The sequence below is a fragment of the Gopherus evgoodei genome, chromosome 14 (assembly GCF_007399415.2).
Source record: "Gopherus evgoodei ecotype Sinaloan lineage chromosome 14, rGopEvg1_v1.p, whole genome shotgun sequence".
In the NCBI taxonomy this organism is placed as follows: Eukaryota; Metazoa; Chordata; order Testudines; family Testudinidae; genus Gopherus; species Gopherus evgoodei.
Window position 1 is genome coordinate 24,722,775 of NC_044335.1, and position 18,603 is coordinate 24,741,377.

Below are 18,603 nucleotides of genomic sequence, written 5' to 3' on the forward strand. Positions count from 1 at the left end.
GATCCAACAGAATAGGTCTCCCTGTTAATGAAGTTATACTGGAGCCAGCTAGGACAGTTTGGCACATCCCTGTCACCTGCACTCCTACCTCCAAAGGGGAAGAGAAGTTTTATTACGTGCCATCCAAGAGTGCAGGATTTTTGTTTTCTCACCCTGCTTCCAATTCACTGGTGGTCCATGCCCCTTCTGAAAGGACTAGACAGCAACATCCCCACTCTGCTTCTGCTGATAAAGACAGAAAATGCCTGGATCTGATGTGAAAAAAAGTCTTCTCATCATCCAGCCTCCAGTTCAGAAGAGCCAATTACCAGGTGCTACTAGCTAAGTATGATTTCCTGAATTACGCCAAGTTTGCAGAGTTTGCTGACAGCCTTCCACAACAGGACAGAGCTTGTTTTCAAACTCTGATAGATGAAGGCAAACTGATAACCAGGACCGCCCTCCAATCTGCAGTCGATGCTGCTGATATTTCCTCTAGAGCTATGACTATTGCCATCGTCATGTACAGGGAGTCATGGCTCCATGTTTCAGGGTTCCCTCAAGATGTCCAGAATACCATTGAAGACCTCCCCTTCAATGAATCACACCTCTTCAACCAAAAGACAGACAAGTCCTTTCATACCCTGAAGGATTCCAGGGCTACCCTCCACACACTGGGTATACACACATCAGCCCCTAAGAGGAAGTTTCATCATCCATTGGCCAAATGTATGGCTCAACAGTTTTTCCAGCAGAGGCCCTATGAACCACCACACGAGAAACAGAGGATTCAAAAGCCCTGCTTCCCTACACTCTCTGGAACATGGGAGCTTGAGAGCCACAAAATACTAAGCCCAACACCTCCCAACTCCCCCACACCATTTGGGGATCATCTAGCACTCTCTTTCAACACCAGGGGTGGATAAGAAAGGACAAGCGGGTGCTGAACATCATCCACTCTGGTTATATGATAGAGCTTTCATCCCTACCTCCCTCCTCCAAAACTCCCCTCACTATCCATCTTCGGGGACCACTCTCAGAAGAGTATTCTCAAACAAGAAGTGAACTTCTTACTGCAGTGAGGAGCAATAGAACACGTCCCTCCTCAATACCAAGAGAGAGGGTTTTATTTGGCCTATTTCCTGATATTCAGAAAGAAGGGTGGTTGGAGTCCAGTCCTCAGCCTCCACCATCTCAGCCACTCCACACACAAATTGAGACTGCATGGTCATGTTGGCACCCATAATTCTATCTTTAGAAAAGAGTATGTGGTTCACGGCTCTTTATATGAAGGATGCCTACTTTCATATTGACATTCATCCCACCCACAGATTCGTGGTGGGCACCAACCATCTTCAGTACAGAGTACTCCCCTTCAGAATAGCTATCACCCCCAGCATCTTTACTGGTCATAGCGGCCCACAGCTGAGGTTGTGGTCTCATTGTCCTTCCCTACTTCAATTACTGGCTCCTTGTTGCCAAGTCCTGCCTGGAAGCCTGCATGCCAACTTCCATGATGCTACACCTCCTCTCTTCACTGGGAATCACGTCTGCACAATCTCTGGACCTCATTAGGGGAACTTTAACTTCTATCACTGCAAGAGCATATCATCCCAATGACAGGTACCAGACCATGCACAATATCATAACTCATGTCACAAAGCAACCTCCATGTACTGGTCAAGACATGTCTGTCACTCAGCAACCTCCATGTACTGGTCAAGACATGTCTGTCACTCCTAGGTCATATGGCCTCTTGCACCTTCGTCACTCCATTCACAAGATTCCACTTTAATTGCCTTCAAATTTGGCTGCAGTTAATATACTCCCTAAGCTGTCATTCCATGAACCTCATGGTGACAGTTCCAGATAGTTCCCTCCTGTGGCTGACAAATCCTCATCAGGTATGCGTTGCCCTGCCTTTTCTCCCTTCCTCTCTGGACAGGGCTGTTATTGCAGATGCTTCCCTATTAGGCTGGGAGCTCACATGAAGAGTCACACAGTACAAGGTGCCTGGATATCTCAAGAGTCAAGGATGCACATCAATATCCTGGAGTTGTGAGAAGTACAGAGGAACGTGAATCCTTTCTTCCATTGATCTATGCTTACAGTGTCCTTATAATGTCAGACAAAGTTATGACTGTCTCTACATCAACAAGCAGAGGGGATCTGCCTCCCTGGGTGCAGAAGCAGTCAGCCTCTGGGACTGGTGTTTGGAACTGGTGTAATCAAAGCACCCTATCGACAGCTTGCCATCCTGGGAAACCAAATGTGCTTGCAGATTCCCTCAGCAGACATTTTGCAGTTGACTATGAGTGTGAACTCCATGATTCGGTACTGCACAATATTTTCATTCTATGGGGGACCCCAACCAGGGATCTGTTTCCCCCACAAGCAGACAGGAAATGTGCTATGTATTGCTCCAGAGGAGCCCTAGATCACTCCCAGAGCAACGCTCTGCCTCTTTGCTTGGACCAGTTCATCCTTGCCTTCCCTCTGCTACCACTCCTGCCACAAGTTCTACTCAAAATCTGGCAGGACAGAGCACGAGTCATCTGGATCTCTCCATTTTGGCTCAGATAGTTCTAGTTTCCTAACATCCTATGCGTGTCATCCCGACCACCAATCTTCCTTCTAACATTCCTTGAGCTCCTGACCCAGTGAAACAGCAAGATCAAGTACCTCGATCTGTGTCCCTCTCTCCACCTCATGGCTTAGTATTTGGATGGACATTATCCTTAGAATGTTCGTGCTCCACAGGTGTATGAGAAATCCTCTGTAACATTAGAAAGGACTGTACTAGAAAATGTTACCTAGTTAATTGGAAGCGCTTATCTTTCTGGGCACACCGAAGAGGCACTCTCAGAGACTAGATATTCCTCTCCTCTTGGACTATATCCTATCTTTGCAGACATCAGGTTTGTCCATCAGTTCCTTGCAAGTCTACTTGGCAGTGATCAGAGCATACCATCCACCATCTCAGAACTTCTCGGTCTTTGCACATCCACTGATGATAGATTCTGGAAAGACCTAATAAGAACCTTCTCACCTACACAGAAGCCTATTCCCTAGTGGCACACAAATCTTGTTTTCTCAGCACTCAGAAGGCCCCCTTTGAGCCTTTAGCTGCTTGCTTCCATGTCCCTCCTTTCCACAAAGGTTGTTTTCCTTGTAGCCATCACCTCAGCAAGAAGGGTTGGAGAACCTGGAGTGATGATGACAGATGCTCCATATGCTATATTCCATTAAGATAAGATTTCTTTATGAGTACACCGCAAATTCACCCTTAAAGTAGTTTTGGGATTTCACCTTAGCCTATCAGTTGGCTTACCTATGTTGTTCCCAAAACAACACGCTTCTGCAGAGGAACAAAGACTTCACTCCCTCAGTGTTCAGTGAGTCATGGCTTTCTACCTACAGAGAACAAAACCAATCAGGAAACCCCAGAGGCTGTTCATCGCAATAGCAGAAAGAGTCAGATCTCGAAATGGATCTCTGGCTGCATTCTACTCTGCTGTCAGCTTTCAAACCTCTCCCTCCACCATGGGGTAAGAGCTTATTCCGCCAGAGTGGAAGTAGCAACTATGACATCACTTCAGGCAGTACCTCTCCTGGACACCTGTAAAGCGGACATGTGGGGCTCCTTTCACACATTTACAAGACATTATGCCCTGTTGCAGTACTCTTCTGCCGATGCCTTCTTTGGAATGGTGGTGCCCTGCTCAGTCATACCATCTACAACCTCACACCCTCCTCCTACTTAGGTACTGCTTGTCAGTCACACACAGTGGAATACAATAGGGACCATCACTTGAAGAAGAAGAAGAAGAAGAAGAAGAAGAAGAGGAAGATACTTACCTGTAGCTGGAGGTTCTTTGAGATGTATGGTCCCTATCAATTCAACTTCTCACCTTCCTTCCCCACTTATCTTTTAAGTGTGTTTTTCATGTGAACCATCACCTCAATTTTTTTACCTGCTGGCTTCTCATTCTCAGTTTTTATTGCTGCCCGTAAATTTTCCAAATTAAAATTTTACTTAGTGTTGTCTTGTCATGTGATCGGGACATGGGTGGTCATTCTTTGAGGTCTGATCAAGAGTCAAGTCTAGTGGTCCGAACAGGAGTCAAGCATAGGGGTTAGAACAGGAGTCAGTAGCCAGGAATCTGAGCCCAGTGTCATAACTAGAGGGGTCAGAGTCCAGGATTAGAAGTGAAGTCAGCAGCCCCCTGACCTGGGGGGCGCCCTGGGCTGCCGCGGCTGCGTCCTGACCCTGGAGGTGCCCCGGGCTGCTGGGCTGCCGGGCTGCCGCGCAGTGGCTTGCTGACCCAGGGGGTGCCTTGGGCTGCCACGGCGGCGCGCTGATCCCGGGGGCGCCCTGGGCTGCCAGGCTGCCACGGCGGCTCCCTGACGGGGGCACCCTGAGCTGCCGGGCTGCCGCAGCTGCGTCCTGACCCCGGGGGTGCCCCGGGTTGCCAGGCTGCCGCACCAGCGCCCTGACCCCAGAGGGCGCCCTGGGCTGCCGCCCTGACCCTGGGGGTGCCCCGGGCTGCCGCGGCTGCGTCCTGACCCCGGAGGGCACCCCGGGCTGCCACGGTGGCGCACTGATCCCGGGGGCGCCTTGGGCTGCTGCGGCAGCGCGCTGATCCCGGGGGCACCCTGGGCTGCCGGGCTGCCCCGGCGGCTCCGATGGGGGCGCCCTGGGCTGCCGGGCTGCAGCAGCTGCGCGCTGACCCCGGGGGCGCCCTGGGCTGCCGGTTGCAGGCAGCTGCTGCCACGGGCAGCTCAGACTGCCTCTCCAGCAGCAGTGGCTGCAACCATTTAAAAATTTTTTTGAGGGCGCCGCTTTTTGGCGCTTTCAAATCTTGGCGCCCTAGGCAACCATCTAGTTCGCCTAAATGGTTGCATCGGCCCTGCTTACAACTCCATCATTTCTGCGAACTGCTCAAGTTTTTACTAGTATTCCTTGAAAGGCCATGTGATCTGATGGAATGGGCACAGGACTCAGGAAATCTGAGGTTTAGGTCCTGCTGTCAAATAGTTGTGTGGTCCTGGGCAAGTTTCTGAATGCCTGTGGACCCTATTTCCTGATCTGTAAAATGAGGATAAGAATAATTACTACCTGTTTTGCATAGTTGTTATGATGATTTAATCAGTGCATGAACGGCACTTTGAACTAATAAAGTACTAAGTATTAATTAATTAAGTAGGATTTTGGGTATCTCAGGGAACCATGTAAGTTCACACTATTCTGATTCATTAGCATAGATCAAAATCAGGATTTTAAGTCAGCAGTTCAGATTGGAGACATCTGCATTGTATAACAAGAGATTCATTAAATCTTTTCTGATGCAACTTCCTGTTCTATGAATCCAAGCAGTCTAGTTACTGTTCCTTGTGGACAGAAACCTCATCAACTCAGAGGCCCAAGAGAAATCTTTTGAAAGATTTAGTTTATAGGAATAAACAATGCAGCTCAGATACAGTAAAACTCATTTTGGATTTTAAAGTTCCTTTTCCCAAAGAATGGATTGTTAAATTACCAGTCACCACAGTGCCAGCTTTGTTCATGTTCTGAAGCAGAGGATTGAGTTAGAAAGGTCAGATGCTCCAGAGAACCTTAAGAAACTAAGAATTCTGTCACAATTTAAGACCAGTTTTCCAATAGTTGCACATTACAGAAAAGCAGAGTCTGATGGGATTTATCTCTTTATGAATTGCAGTAATAATCAAGGATAGATGGATTAGAACCTTCGGTGCCTGTGGGTATGTTACCAAAGACAGCACTGATTGATGACTCACAAACGTGACTTTTGTGGGATGATCAGGGTCATGGCTTTGGAAAAGAACCCATTCCCCCACTCTGCATTCTTTACATCTCTGTAATGTGATGTAAGCTGTATCTTCTCCTGTTAATGAGCTCCTGGGACCATGAATTTTCTGCACTGCAGATTGCCCATATGCACACCAGTGAGAGGCAGGGTCATTTCATGGGGATAATGCACTAGACTGGGAGTCAGGAGACCTGGTTTCTATTTCTGACTCTGCCACTGATCTATAAGAGCTTGGGCAAGATACTTCACTTTGTGCCTCTGTTTCCTCCTCATTCTTTGTCTTGTCTGTTTAGAAAATAAACTCAGGGCAGATGACTGTTGTAAGATGGGGACTTGATCTCAACTGTGGCCTTTCAAGACTATAGTAATATAAATAATAAAATGATAACTCTCTCATGCTCCCCAAACAGACATCTTATTATTCCAGAATCATGCTTTATTTAAGAGAAATAATTTATTGTACCAAACATGGTGGAAATCTCCACTAGGAACTAGAAGCATAGTAACTACTAAACTCATTCTTTCTTGTGATCTCTACACAATGCAGCTCTCCAGAAGGGAAAGTGTGGTCATTTAATTGAGGTGTACAAAATCTTTCAGTTGTTTGGAGTGATATATCTGTGAAACATCCAATTTGAACTATTTTACAAGCTTCCAAACCCATTGATCTTGAAAGGAGAGAAACAAAACCTAACTCAGAAAAGAGGTGGAGTGGAATCCTGAAATCAAGGAGATGCATGCACCAATGGCTGAAAGGCACATGTTACAGCAGCAACAGTTGTTTTATGAATATACAATATTATTTGCCTTATGGGCCCCATGCTGCTAGAATAAAGATGATGCCGGGCACTAATAGCTGGTTGAATTCCAACTGGCAATACTAGTGGTCATGGGGAATGCCTCCAACAGGAAAAAACACACACACACGACTTCTGATGCAGCAAGAGAACTCTGATCCATTTCAAGTGACTGTTTCCTTGCAATGTTATAGCAATGTGAGGCTTAGGAATTATTGATACTGTCAAATTATTAATTTCAAGACAATTAGCTGAGGCAGGTTGACTCTCTTAACATGGCTCAGAGAATTTGCAAAATGCAGCCTCTTCTGAAAAACAGCTTTTGATGTATCTCCTGAGTGCTTGGAGTAAACTCAACCAATCAGGTAACTAAAAAAAAAAGTATGAGACTCAAATTGTATAATGTACGTCACGCGATCTGTCTCAGCCAAGTGCTGAAATTTGATGAATGAAATTTGTAATACCAGTGTCAGAAACTGTCTCAAAATATTTGAGGACATCCAGATGGGGCAAAAACTGTTGTGTCCAATTTCAAACATGTGACAGATGTTCTAAGACCATTTTCGAACACCACTATGTTTATGGATACAGTTTGCACTTAAATGAAAACTGATTAGGAGTACTTTTGAGTTTGAAGTCAAACACTTTTGACAGCTCAAGTATTAACCCTCCGCAGCAAGAAAGCTGCACTATTATCACATATTCTGCTCTGTCAGAGAATCAGGATTGTTCAACTGATGGGATGTTCTGAAACTCTTGACTAACCTCACTCCAAGACCTGAAGAGACAAAATGCAAATGGAAATTATGTAAATCCTGTTATACATGTTCTATTTTCAATTCCTTATTTTTTTCTATTACTTTTCATACTGAAGGATCTCAAAATGTTTTTCAACTGTATGTACACAGGAATTATTTCTTACACTAATCAACTCTGTTGGAAAGCGCAATAGGGTCTTCATAATTGCGAGTGGTGAGGCCCTCAATTTTAATTCTCTTCTAAAATGTGGACACTTCTAAGCACAATATTCCCTGACAATGTGCCGGACTGAAAGTGAAGAATGTCATCTCCTGAGTATGCTTCACTGCTTCCTGTAATGGCATAGGTTTTCCTTTAGATAACTGCTCTTATGCCTGTTAAAGTAGATGTGATTACAGCTTCAAAGGCGTATTATAGCATATAACTGATTGATTGATTTATACAGATATATAGGTGGGTCTATGATAACTGCAAAGACTGTCAGAAGACTTTCAAAGGAGCCTCATAATCTCACCTTGAATCTTCAGCATTTCTCTGGCAGATGGCACTATATTTGACAATTTGATATGGCAATACATAAGCTATGTTCAAAATATTGCTACTGTAAATGGATAGCTTTTATAAATGTTTGTTTTCAGACATCAGATGGTTTTTAACTCCTGACATAACATAATAAGGTATTTTAAATAAAAAGAAATAGTATGAGACTCCAACTTTGTGACATCCATCATGCAACCAGTCTCAGCCAAGTGCTGAAATTTGATGAATGAAATTTGAAATACCAGCGTCCAAAACTGTCTCATAATATTTGAGGACATCCAAATGAGGCAAAAAGATGAGAAGTAATTCTTCCACTCTACTCCACACTGACAAGTCCTCAGCTGAAGTATTGTGTCCAGTTCTGAGTGCCACTTTCAGGAAAGATGTTGGCAAACTGGAGACAGTCCAGAGGAGAGCAACAAAAAAAATATTAAAGATCTAGAAAACTTATGTGGAAAGCTTCAGCTTATGAGAAAAGATTGGAAAAAAATGGGTTTATTTGGTACGGGGAAGAGAAGACCGAGGAGGGGCGTGATGGCAGTTCTCAAGTACATAAAAAGTTGTTACAAGAAGGAGGGTGAAAAATTGTTCTCGTTAACCTCTGATCATAGGACAAAAAGCAATGGGCTTAAATTGCGGGAAGGGAGGTTTGGGTTGGACAGTAGGAAAAAATTCCTAACCGTCAGGGTAGTTAAACACTGAAAAAAAATTGCCTAGGGAGGTTGTGGACTCTCCGTTATTGTGGGTTTCAGGGATGGTCTAGTTATTACATAGTCCTACCTTGAATACAGGGGACTGGACTAGACCAGGTCCCTTCCAGTCCTACACTTCTATCATTCTGTGAAAAGTCAGCATCACCAATTGGTAACTAGAAAGAGGCTGCGAGGGAAAAGACGTGTTTCTATAAGTGATTCACAGAAACATTCTCAACCTCACCTGGTAGGATGTGTGTGATGGGGAGCAACTCTGGAACAAGGTGACCCCATCCAGCTGCACCTGAAGAGCATTCTCCAGCTAGTGGTGGAACTTATTAGGGAGCCAGACAGCTCCGAATGGGCCTGACAAGGCAGAGAGAAGAGCTCTGAGAGCTCCAGAGAAAGGGCAATGCAGAAACCTCCTGTTGGAGAGGAAGAACCTGTTGACTGAGCCCAGTGGAGCTGAAGGTTCAACTAGTACCTCTTCTCTCACTACTGTGAGACAGACTGCAAGACTTTGACAAGAGAGTGGGTAGTAGGAAGGAGCTCAGGGAGGCAACCATAAGGCACTCTTGTGTACTGGACATTTGATAATCCTCACAGGGTCCTTCAGGGAGATAAGACTGAGTGATAACTTGGTCAGAGGGTCAAGTCAAGCCCCAATAAAAGACAGACCCCCATCCGGTGTGAAAGTTTCCCAGTAGAAAGACTAGAGGCATGACAAACAAAGATCTAACCCCTAACCACCAGGCAGCACCACCAGCAAGCTCCGTCCATCACAATGTGTCTTGGAGACTCTGTCTAGCGATTGGCCAGTTCGCATTGTTAAGGCAGTATGGGGGTGAATTTTAAACAACAACTTCCAAACATAAAAGAAGAAAAACCCCTCCAGGCTACCACAGTGTGAAGTAAAGAGAGTTTCACATCAGAACGCTGGTTCTAAACACACTTGAACTTTGGGGGCCAGTCTGACACTCTCTGGCTTCACATCACATTTTAGGCTATTAGCCCATTAGTGTGGAATTTGAAATTTGCATGTGTGTCTGAAAACAAAATGTCTGGAAATTAGTTTTTTCCTCTATTTATTTATCATTGGTCCATGTTTGCCCTTCAACAGCTGATGAAAACAAAACAGCCTCTTGAAACACCATCTCCTGTTTGTTTTAGGGCCACATCCTCATCCCATTGAAGTCCATCAGTTTGGACAGGGTTTGATCAGTAGGAACTTATTTACATCCTGTGTGTTTTTTATTTGTTTTATTTAGGCAGATGTATCCATTGTGATTCATATTGACCAGTACAACCCTTTAAAGCACATATCAAAATAATAAAATGACAAAAATTAATCAGTGAGACTCCCAACTGTGTCTCAGAAAGTTGATTCAAACACCAACTAGTCTTGGTGAACAGAGAATCCATTCAACCTTCTTAGAAGGTCAGCACACTTGGGCTTTGTCAGACCAATCAGGGAAGCAAACTTCAGAGCCTTCTAATGAGAACAATTTGCTTTCGACCCTTCCTCCCCTTTCCCAACCTATAAGTGTTCAACTTTGAGGGCTGCAAGTATGAGGACTCAGTTGACTTACAGACAAGATGGCTCATGCAGTCAGGTTGTGATCTTGGTTGTAAATTCATGTAGCCACAATGAAGTCAGATATTCTGTCAATAGCTAAATAAATAATAGCAACAATGCAACTGATATCAGCATTTGACCCGTAGTTGCTAAGGCAACCAAGGTTCAAAATATGACATTACCCAGGACACAATCTGGACTGCAGAACAGCTGTGTCATCTTAATTCTCCAGCCTGGGGTGTCTTTTATGCTGCTATGCTGTCAGAACACCCACTCCTAGCCTGTTCACACAGCCATCAGCATGCAAATTCACTCCCAGAGCACTCTGACCAGTCACTTATTAATTATGTACAGGGTGATACCTGCAAGCTCTTAGTCCCAACCTTGTTTCCCCAGCAATATGTGTCTTTTACTGTCCAACAAACTATTGAACAATGCAAGCTCATAGAAAGACTGTCATTTCATCAAAGGAAAATGATATATGCACCAGCATTGTTATCCCAAAAGGAGTTTCCCACACATTGGTTAATCCAAACACACTGGTTAAGGTAAAGCAATAAGATAAGTATATTAACTGCAGAAAGATAGATTTTAAATGATTACAAGTGATGATGAATAAAAGTCAGGGCTGGTTACAAAAGAAAGAAAAGAGTAATATGCAAGCTAATACTTAACAAGCTAAGTAAATGTAAAAGCAAAGTCTTTGTCTCACTATATACGCTGTTGTAAATTTCACAGGCTGGGTGTCATTTCAGCCTGGGACCACTCTCTTAGTTTAGTTCTTTGAGAGTTGATGCCATGATCAGAGAGACAGGAGGAGGAGAGATGAAGTCAGATGTTTTTCTCCTTCTTTATAATTCAATCTCTTGTGCTAGAAATATCTGTGCTGAGTCATGGTGATGCACAGTCCATGGTGGATGTGAGCTTTGAATCATCCCTGTGATGAACTGTAAATTTCTTGTTTACACCTCCCATCTGCTGAAGGATGGTTGCTTAAGTAGGTGATGCCCCTTTAACACAAGTCTGGGGTGCTAGTGTATCTTTCTCTCTGAAAAATTGGTATGCAGGACCCAGAATTACTATGTATTTCAGTAACAATCATACATTAGAATCTTATAGCCTCACATATAGTGCTGCTGCACATATTTTGACAGAATAATGGTATTCAGCAGATTATGACTTTTCAAATGGTACCTTACAAGGCATACTTTGTACAAAATTTATCATAGTCTTGTAAAAATGGTGACCATAATAATATAGACTGTCACACAAAACCTTCAGGCTTTCTGGATCAAACTCAACACATCTAAATTTTATCTGTGAGGAAATCAATGCAGTAGCTAATGAAGTCTTCATGACATAGGTGTAATAGGCTTCTCATGAGTAGCACCCCTAAATAATTGAGCAGCCACATTCTACAAAATGATCAACTATTGGAGGGGAAACAGAACCTTGAAGTCAGACCTTGGCAAGTAAGTGAAAGAGGAAATTCTTTTCAAAGAGTAAGTTTATAAATATATTTTTATTTTTAAATGCCCATGGTGACAAAGTCCCTCACCAAAGGCTCTTACGTAAATTAAGCTGTCATGGGATAAAAGAGAAGGTCCTTTCATGGATTGAGAACTGGTTAAAAGACAGGGAACAAAGAGTAGGAATTAATGGTAAATTCTCAGAATGGAGAGGGGTAACTAGTGGTGTTCCCCAGGGGTCAGTCCTAGGACCAATCCTATTCAATTTATTCATAAATGATCTGGAGAAAGGGGTAAATAGTGAGGTGGCAAAGTTTGCAGATGATACTAAACTACTCAAGATAGTTAAGACCAAAGCAGATTGTGAAGAATTTCAAAAAGATCTCACAAAACTAAGTGAATGGGCAACAAAATGGCAAACGAAATTTAATGTGGATAAATGTAAAGTAATGCACATTGGAAAAAATAACCCCAACTATACATTCAATATGATGGGGGCTAATTTAGCTACAATGAGTCAGGAAAAAGATCTTGGCGTCATCGTGGATAGTTCTCTGAAGATGTCCACACAGTGCGCAGAGGCAGTCAAAAAAGCGAACAGGATGTTAGGAATCATTAAAAAGGGGATAGAGAATAAGACAGAGAATATCTTATTGCCCTTATATAAATCCATGGTATGCCCACATCTCGAATACTGTGTACAGATGTGGTCTCCTCACCTCAAAAAAGATATTCTAGCACTAGAAAAGGTTCAGAAAAGGGCAACTAAAATGATTAAGGGTTTGGAGAGGGTCCCATGCGAGGAAAGATTAAAGAGGCTAGGCCTCTTCAGCTTGGAAAAGAGGAGACTAAGGGGGGATATGATAGAGGTATATAAAATCATGAGTGATGTAGAGAAAGTGGATAAGGAAAAGTTATTTACTTATTCCCATAATACAAGAACTAGGTGTCACCAAATTAAATTAACAGGTAGCAGGTTTAAAACAAATAAAAGGAAGTTCTTCTTCACACAGCACACAGTCATTTTGTGGAACTCTTTACCTGAGGAGGTTGTAAAGGCTGAGACTATAACAATATTTAAAAGGGAACTGAATAAATTCATGGTGGCTAAGTCCATAGATGGCTATTAGCCAGGAAGGGTAAAGAATGGTGTCCCTAGCCTCTGTTCATCAGAGGATGGAGATGGATGGCAGGAGAGAGATCACTTGATCATTGTCTGTTAGCTTCACTCCCTCTGGGGCACCTGGCATTGGCCACTGTCGGTAGACAGATACTGGGCTAGATGGACCTTTGGTCTGACCCGGTACGGCTGTTCTTATGTTCTTATGTACATTTTCTGTTGAGGTGAAAATTGTGTTGCCTTGCCAAAGACAGAAGAACTCATACATGGAACAAAATAGATAATTTGAGGAGGTGAGGGGGTAGTTTTGTGTGTTTGGATTAATGTTTGTTGAATGTGTAATCAGTGTAGTGGCAAATACATATTTGTTCTGACTGCAGAAGAAAAAATGTTGCTACAAAACTATTATGGGGATGCTTCACTGTAAACTTTGTGCTGTTTGCTGTTTCTGTCCCTAAGATTAGCACCTGCAGCTAAACTATGTAGGATTAAAATTATAAGTGCTATTAATTCTCCTGTTTCTGAGTATAAGCTGATTGCTATCTGAAAAAGACATTTTCCCCTATAGCATAATATTGTAAAATTAATCAGGTGTGTTATACCTGGGCTTTACATCTCCCTCTGAAACATCTGGTACTAGCCACTGCTGAAAGCAGTGGATCAGGCTAGATGGACAATTTGTCTGCTGCAATTTGTTTAGATGTATATCATTAGGTTTTAACTATTAAAATCTGATCACTGGGGGATATTTTCTACAAGTTCTAATTTTTATTTCCTTCCTCCCTCCACCTTTTAAGGAGCTTCCACCCAGAATTCCAATGCAGTGGAGCCCGAAAAGCAAGCTGACAACACAGTGAAAATGGCTGGGGTTATAGCTGGCCTTCTGATGTTTGTTATTATCCTCTTAGGAGCAATGCTCACCATCAAAAGGAGGTAAGTCTCTGCTTTGCTTCCATTGTAGAGGTACTGGCTGGGACTGCTTGTATTTTACTAAAACTATTACCTCAGTAGAGATAAAACTCTCCATTTGTGTTCATGTAGTGGAAAGAATATGGGGGGTGGTGGTGGTAGTGGTGGTGGTTTATTTGTATCAGCGTAGCACCTACAAGCCAGGGCTCCATTGTGCTGGGCACTATACAAACTCAGAACAAAAAGGCAGTCCATGTCCCAAAGACAAGGGACAACAGATGGAGACAGACATTTGGAAGAATACAAGGAAACAATGAGATAATATTGGCCAGTCTGACTAACCATTGTCAAGTGTTTTGGAGGCATCACGAGAAAAGAGTTTTGAGGAGGGCTTTGAAGGAGGATAGTATGTTGGTTTTTTGGATATTTACGGGGAGCTCCTCCCAAATGAAGGACAGCATGGGAGAAAGCACAAAGTGGCTTGTTTGAAAAATTAACTGGGCAATAGAGGCTGACATCATGAGGCAGGAGTCAAGATCTCCAAAGGGACTGAGAGATGATAGGTAGGGCAGGAGTAGGCTATGGAAGGCCATGAAAGTGAATACAAGTAGCTTATATTTAATGTGATAGAAAATGAGGAGCCAGTGGAAGGATGTAAAGAGAGGAGTGACATGGTCAAAGTGACAAACTAGGAAAATCTTTGCAGCACCATATTGAATGGATACCAGTGGGGCAAGGTTGCATTTATCAAGGCCAGAGAGAAAGATGCAAGATGAGGAGAGCATGGATAAAGAGTTTTAGCTGTGTGTGTGGATAGAAAAGGCCCTGTCATAGAGATGTTATCCAAAAAGAATCAGCAAGATGTAGACATAGTCTAGGTGTTTGGACCTAGAGAGAGGGCTAAGCTGAAGAAGGCAGGTAGAATGGAGGCGCTGTTCACAGCAATTGAGAAAGGAGGTAGCAGGGAGAGACAGCAGGGAGATTAGAAGGAAACAGGTTTGGAGGAGGAGATCTGTAAGTTGTCAGAATGGATATGGTAGTTGAATTTGCATTCGTGGATGACATTATCCAGAGAGAAGGTTTGAAGAAAGAAGAGGACCAAGGACAGAGTCCTGTGGAATCCCCCACAGAAAACTGGTAGGGGGATGAGGACCCTCCAGAGGACACACTGGAACGATTATAGAGGTAGGGGAGAATCAGGAGAAGACTGAGTCCTGGAAGCCAGTGGAGGACAGGATTTCAAGAAGAGGAGCATAGTCAAGTGTGTTGAAGGTGGCTGACAGGTAAAGAAGTATGGGGACGGAGTATTGATTCTAAGTTTTGGCGAAGAAGATGTCATTAGAAACTGGTGAGAGTGGTTTCAGTGGAGTGCTAGGGGTGGAGACTGAATTGGGAAGGTCTGGGACAGAATTGAAGGGTGAGGAACTTCAGAAAGTGATTATCGACGGCATGTTCAGTGATCTTAGTGACTAAAAGGGAGATGGGGCAAGTGGGGGTCATTGGTGGGTTTTTGTAAGTTGGGACAAAGTAAAGCATGTTTGTAGTGTGAGGGGAAAGAGCTAGAGAGAGTGAGAAGTTAGATAGAAGAGTAAGAATGGAGACAAGAATGGGCCCAGGGCCACTGGGACAAGTAAAGAGGTTAGAGGAGGAAAGCAGACAAGAAACGTTTTAGCTTTGAGATTTTGTCCCAGGGAGTTAGAGGGTTATGTGAATCCCACTACAATAGTAAATCTGGTGGAATTGTCTGGTTTTGACTTGTCTGTATGAAGGAGGCTCTTGTGGTTAGAGCATGGACCTATAACCTGGAGTGCTGGGTTCCAGACCAGAGTCTGCAAGTCACTGCATAACCATGGGAAAGTCATTTTCCCTGTCTGAAAAAAAAGGGTAAAAATATATCAAAGATTTGTTGAGAGCTTATTTTGTAAAGCATTTTCAGATCCTCAGATGAATGATGCTATATTGTGCAAAGTAGTGTTATTAAAATGAAATTTGAGCTGTTTTGCAGTTTGGAATTTTACTCTGTTTTGCACATTTCTTAAACTTGTCATTATTTTACAATTATCCTTCATTGTGCCTTTGGAGAGAGAGAAGATGTGATTTTGCAGATGCATGCGGCATTCCTATGTGATTTCTAAATGACTGGCTGTGAAATGTGGCAGAGATTTCAGAAGAAAATTACTTTATTTTATTTTAATTTAATTTTTTTTATGTGAGAGGGTGAGGATGCTGGAGTGGTTTATTCTAGGGTGATTGTTACCTCGCCGAGCGTGATGTGTTTGTGCTTGCTTAGAGACAGCCATTTCTTTGGAATATGAGTTCAACTGGACAGAGTGTTAAAATCCTGCAGTGGGGAGAAATGATTTCTGAGAGTTTGATTTTGTTCATGTTTGGCTGAATCTGTCTGAAATTGTTGCTGCTGTGGATACAATCAAAGTTTTCAAGCAATTCATTGTGTGTGACTGTGTGCTTTCTTTGTGAACCGTTGGTTCTCAAACTTTGAAGTAGAGCATAGCTTGTAGCTGGTTTTTCTGTTATTTTAAGAGCTCCTACCGTGTAATATACAGATATGATTCAGAAAACAGATAGGACACAGATCTGTTTCGTACCAAGGAGGGATTTTGCATGTGTTGGGGTTTTTTGACAGTTACTTTTCTGATGCTAACTCTACTTTTCAACATGATTGGTGCGGTCAGTTGTTGGCTGCGTACATATTTATTCAGTGTGCTGTCCCAGCTCTGCTCAGATAACGGAGATAGCAGACCTTAATTAAACTGCCTAATAAATTTACAGACTTGTTTTTTTAGCAAAGGCACCTGGCTAGGTTTATTGTTGACAAAGCACAGTAACAGCATCTGGCAGACTACGAAGATATGTAGGCTCGTGACAGTGGACACAGCTTACGTAGTGGTGGGACTTTCCACTGCTCCCTATGCTGGCCAAAGATACTCCCTTTGAGATACATTTTTATACCCCAATAGAAACAAGTTAGTACTGCCCCTTTGACATAGTTAGTTACTGCTCCCTGACATGGCTAGTTATTACCCATTATTTTGTACATGTTGGTTTAATTAAAACATCTTTATTATATATTGTCATTATAACCTTATCTTTTAAAAGGGATCAGTGTGTTCCTGTTATCCATGGGAAATGTTTTTGTACCATCCTTAATATCAAAATGCTCTGGTACCTTAGTATTGGGATGTGTTTGCATAAGTACTCTGTAACTAGCATTTCTTAGGAATGTGTATTTCTGCAATATCAGCCCTGTTCTTGCCAAATTCTATAAGGAGGTCCTGTCTCAGACCAGGCCTCTAATACAAGGGCTTATGTCTCAGTCTCTCTTCCTACTACATTTCTGATCCTAGATGAAACCTGAGCTGCCTGATCCAACACAGCCTTAGTTGGACAGCTACCATTTACATATTTGAGTAACCTCATTGACTTTGGTGGTCTACAAGCATGAGTGAGAACTACTCATGTGACTGAGAGGATGCAGGGTATAGCACTCATTCCTAGACAGTATTAAAACTTTCCTTCAGCTTATTTGCCCCTTTTTGTAGTGCACACTGCTGAAAAGTCAAAGAAGGGCACACAAAGATATGCCCACAAAAATGCATGTTCATTCATTGCACCCATTGACACATGCAAATAAAATAATACTTGAGCATATAAATTATCTGTTAATTATATCACTACTGATGCCTTAAAAACTCATTAGCGAGACAAAGTGGGTGATGTAATATTTTTTTGGGCCAACTTCTGTTGGGGAGAGATACAAGCTTTGGAGCCACACAAAGCTCTCCTTCAGGTCTAGGAAAGGTGCTCTCAGCATCACAGTAAAATGCAAGGTGGGGCATACTGCTTGGCATAAGTAATTAGCACATATTTAAAAGTCCGTTAACACCTCTGTAGTCATAGGACAAAAAGAGAGGGTCGGTGGGTTATAGATTATTGTCAGAAGAAGTGGGCTGTAGCCCACGAAAGCTTATGCTCAAATAGATTTGTTAGTCTGTAAGGTGCTACAAGTACTCCTTTTCTTTTTGCGGATACAGACTAACACGGCTTCTACTCTGAAATCCAGTATGTTAGTTCAGTCCATGCTTTTTAGTGTCCAGTAATGAAATTAAGTTCCCAGGCTCATCTTTTGAATGTGTTGTGCAGGTTTCCTTTGAGGCTGAGGACTAATAGGTCAGATATAGTGTGATTGCTTTGTGAATTGCATTCACCCTCTGGTGATGGGGTTGATTGGATTTGAACAGGATCTGCCATAACTCAAGTGAGTGCCCTAACCACTGGGCTATGGGATATTCTGATGTGAAGCTCCCTCAATCTCTTCTGTTAAAGCTGTTGCACTTTGGATAAGTAATTTGAGTCATTGGAACAAGGGGACTGGATCCCGGCTCTCCCCATCTAGGGTTGGTGCTCTAACCACCAGGCTACAGAGTCATTCTCATGCTTGTGTGCGTGCGTGTGCGCTCTCTCACTCTGAGTCATTCCTCCCACCCCACACTTCTTGCTAAAACAGCATAAGGCCAGTAAGTCTAAAAAGGATTCCTGGATCTGAATCACAAGATAATATAGACACCTTGCTGCAGCCCATGCTTAGGTATCTATATCTGTGTGTCTTAGTGCACACCCCTCTAGATAACATCTTCCACTGGCTAGCTTAGACTGCTCCCCACCTAGCATGCTAGCTTTTGTTAATTGCATTCTAAGGTGCTTATCTCTCCCCGTTCGTTGTACAGGAGCTTAGGTGCCTGACTCAGACGTTGTGTATTGCAGTTATTTTACCAAATGCCTAAAAGTTAGGCAGTGTGACGCAGTAGTGTCACAATGCCTAATTCTTTTTGTGCATCCCAGTCCTGGTTCCTTTCAGCATTGATAGCCTCTCTCATAATTCTGTTGACCTATGGTGTCTTGTTATTTGTCAT

The 18,603-nt window shown here is 43.0% G+C and overlaps 1 protein-coding gene across 6 annotated transcripts in view; it reads left to right on the top strand.

Moving 5' to 3' along the window:
• The window catches only part of PTPRT (protein tyrosine phosphatase receptor type T), a 739,839-nt gene that overhangs the window by 618,783 nt on the left and 102,453 nt on the right, over window positions 1-18,603 (top strand). For all 6 annotated transcript variants that reach the window (XM_030533365.1, XM_030533367.1, XM_030533369.1 and 3 more), the window contains exon 14: window positions 13,561-13,696. In XM_030533365.1, the coding sequence (XP_030389225.1) occupies window positions 13,561-13,696 (136 nt within the window). The remainder of the gene's footprint in view (window positions 1-13,560; window positions 13,697-18,603) is intronic.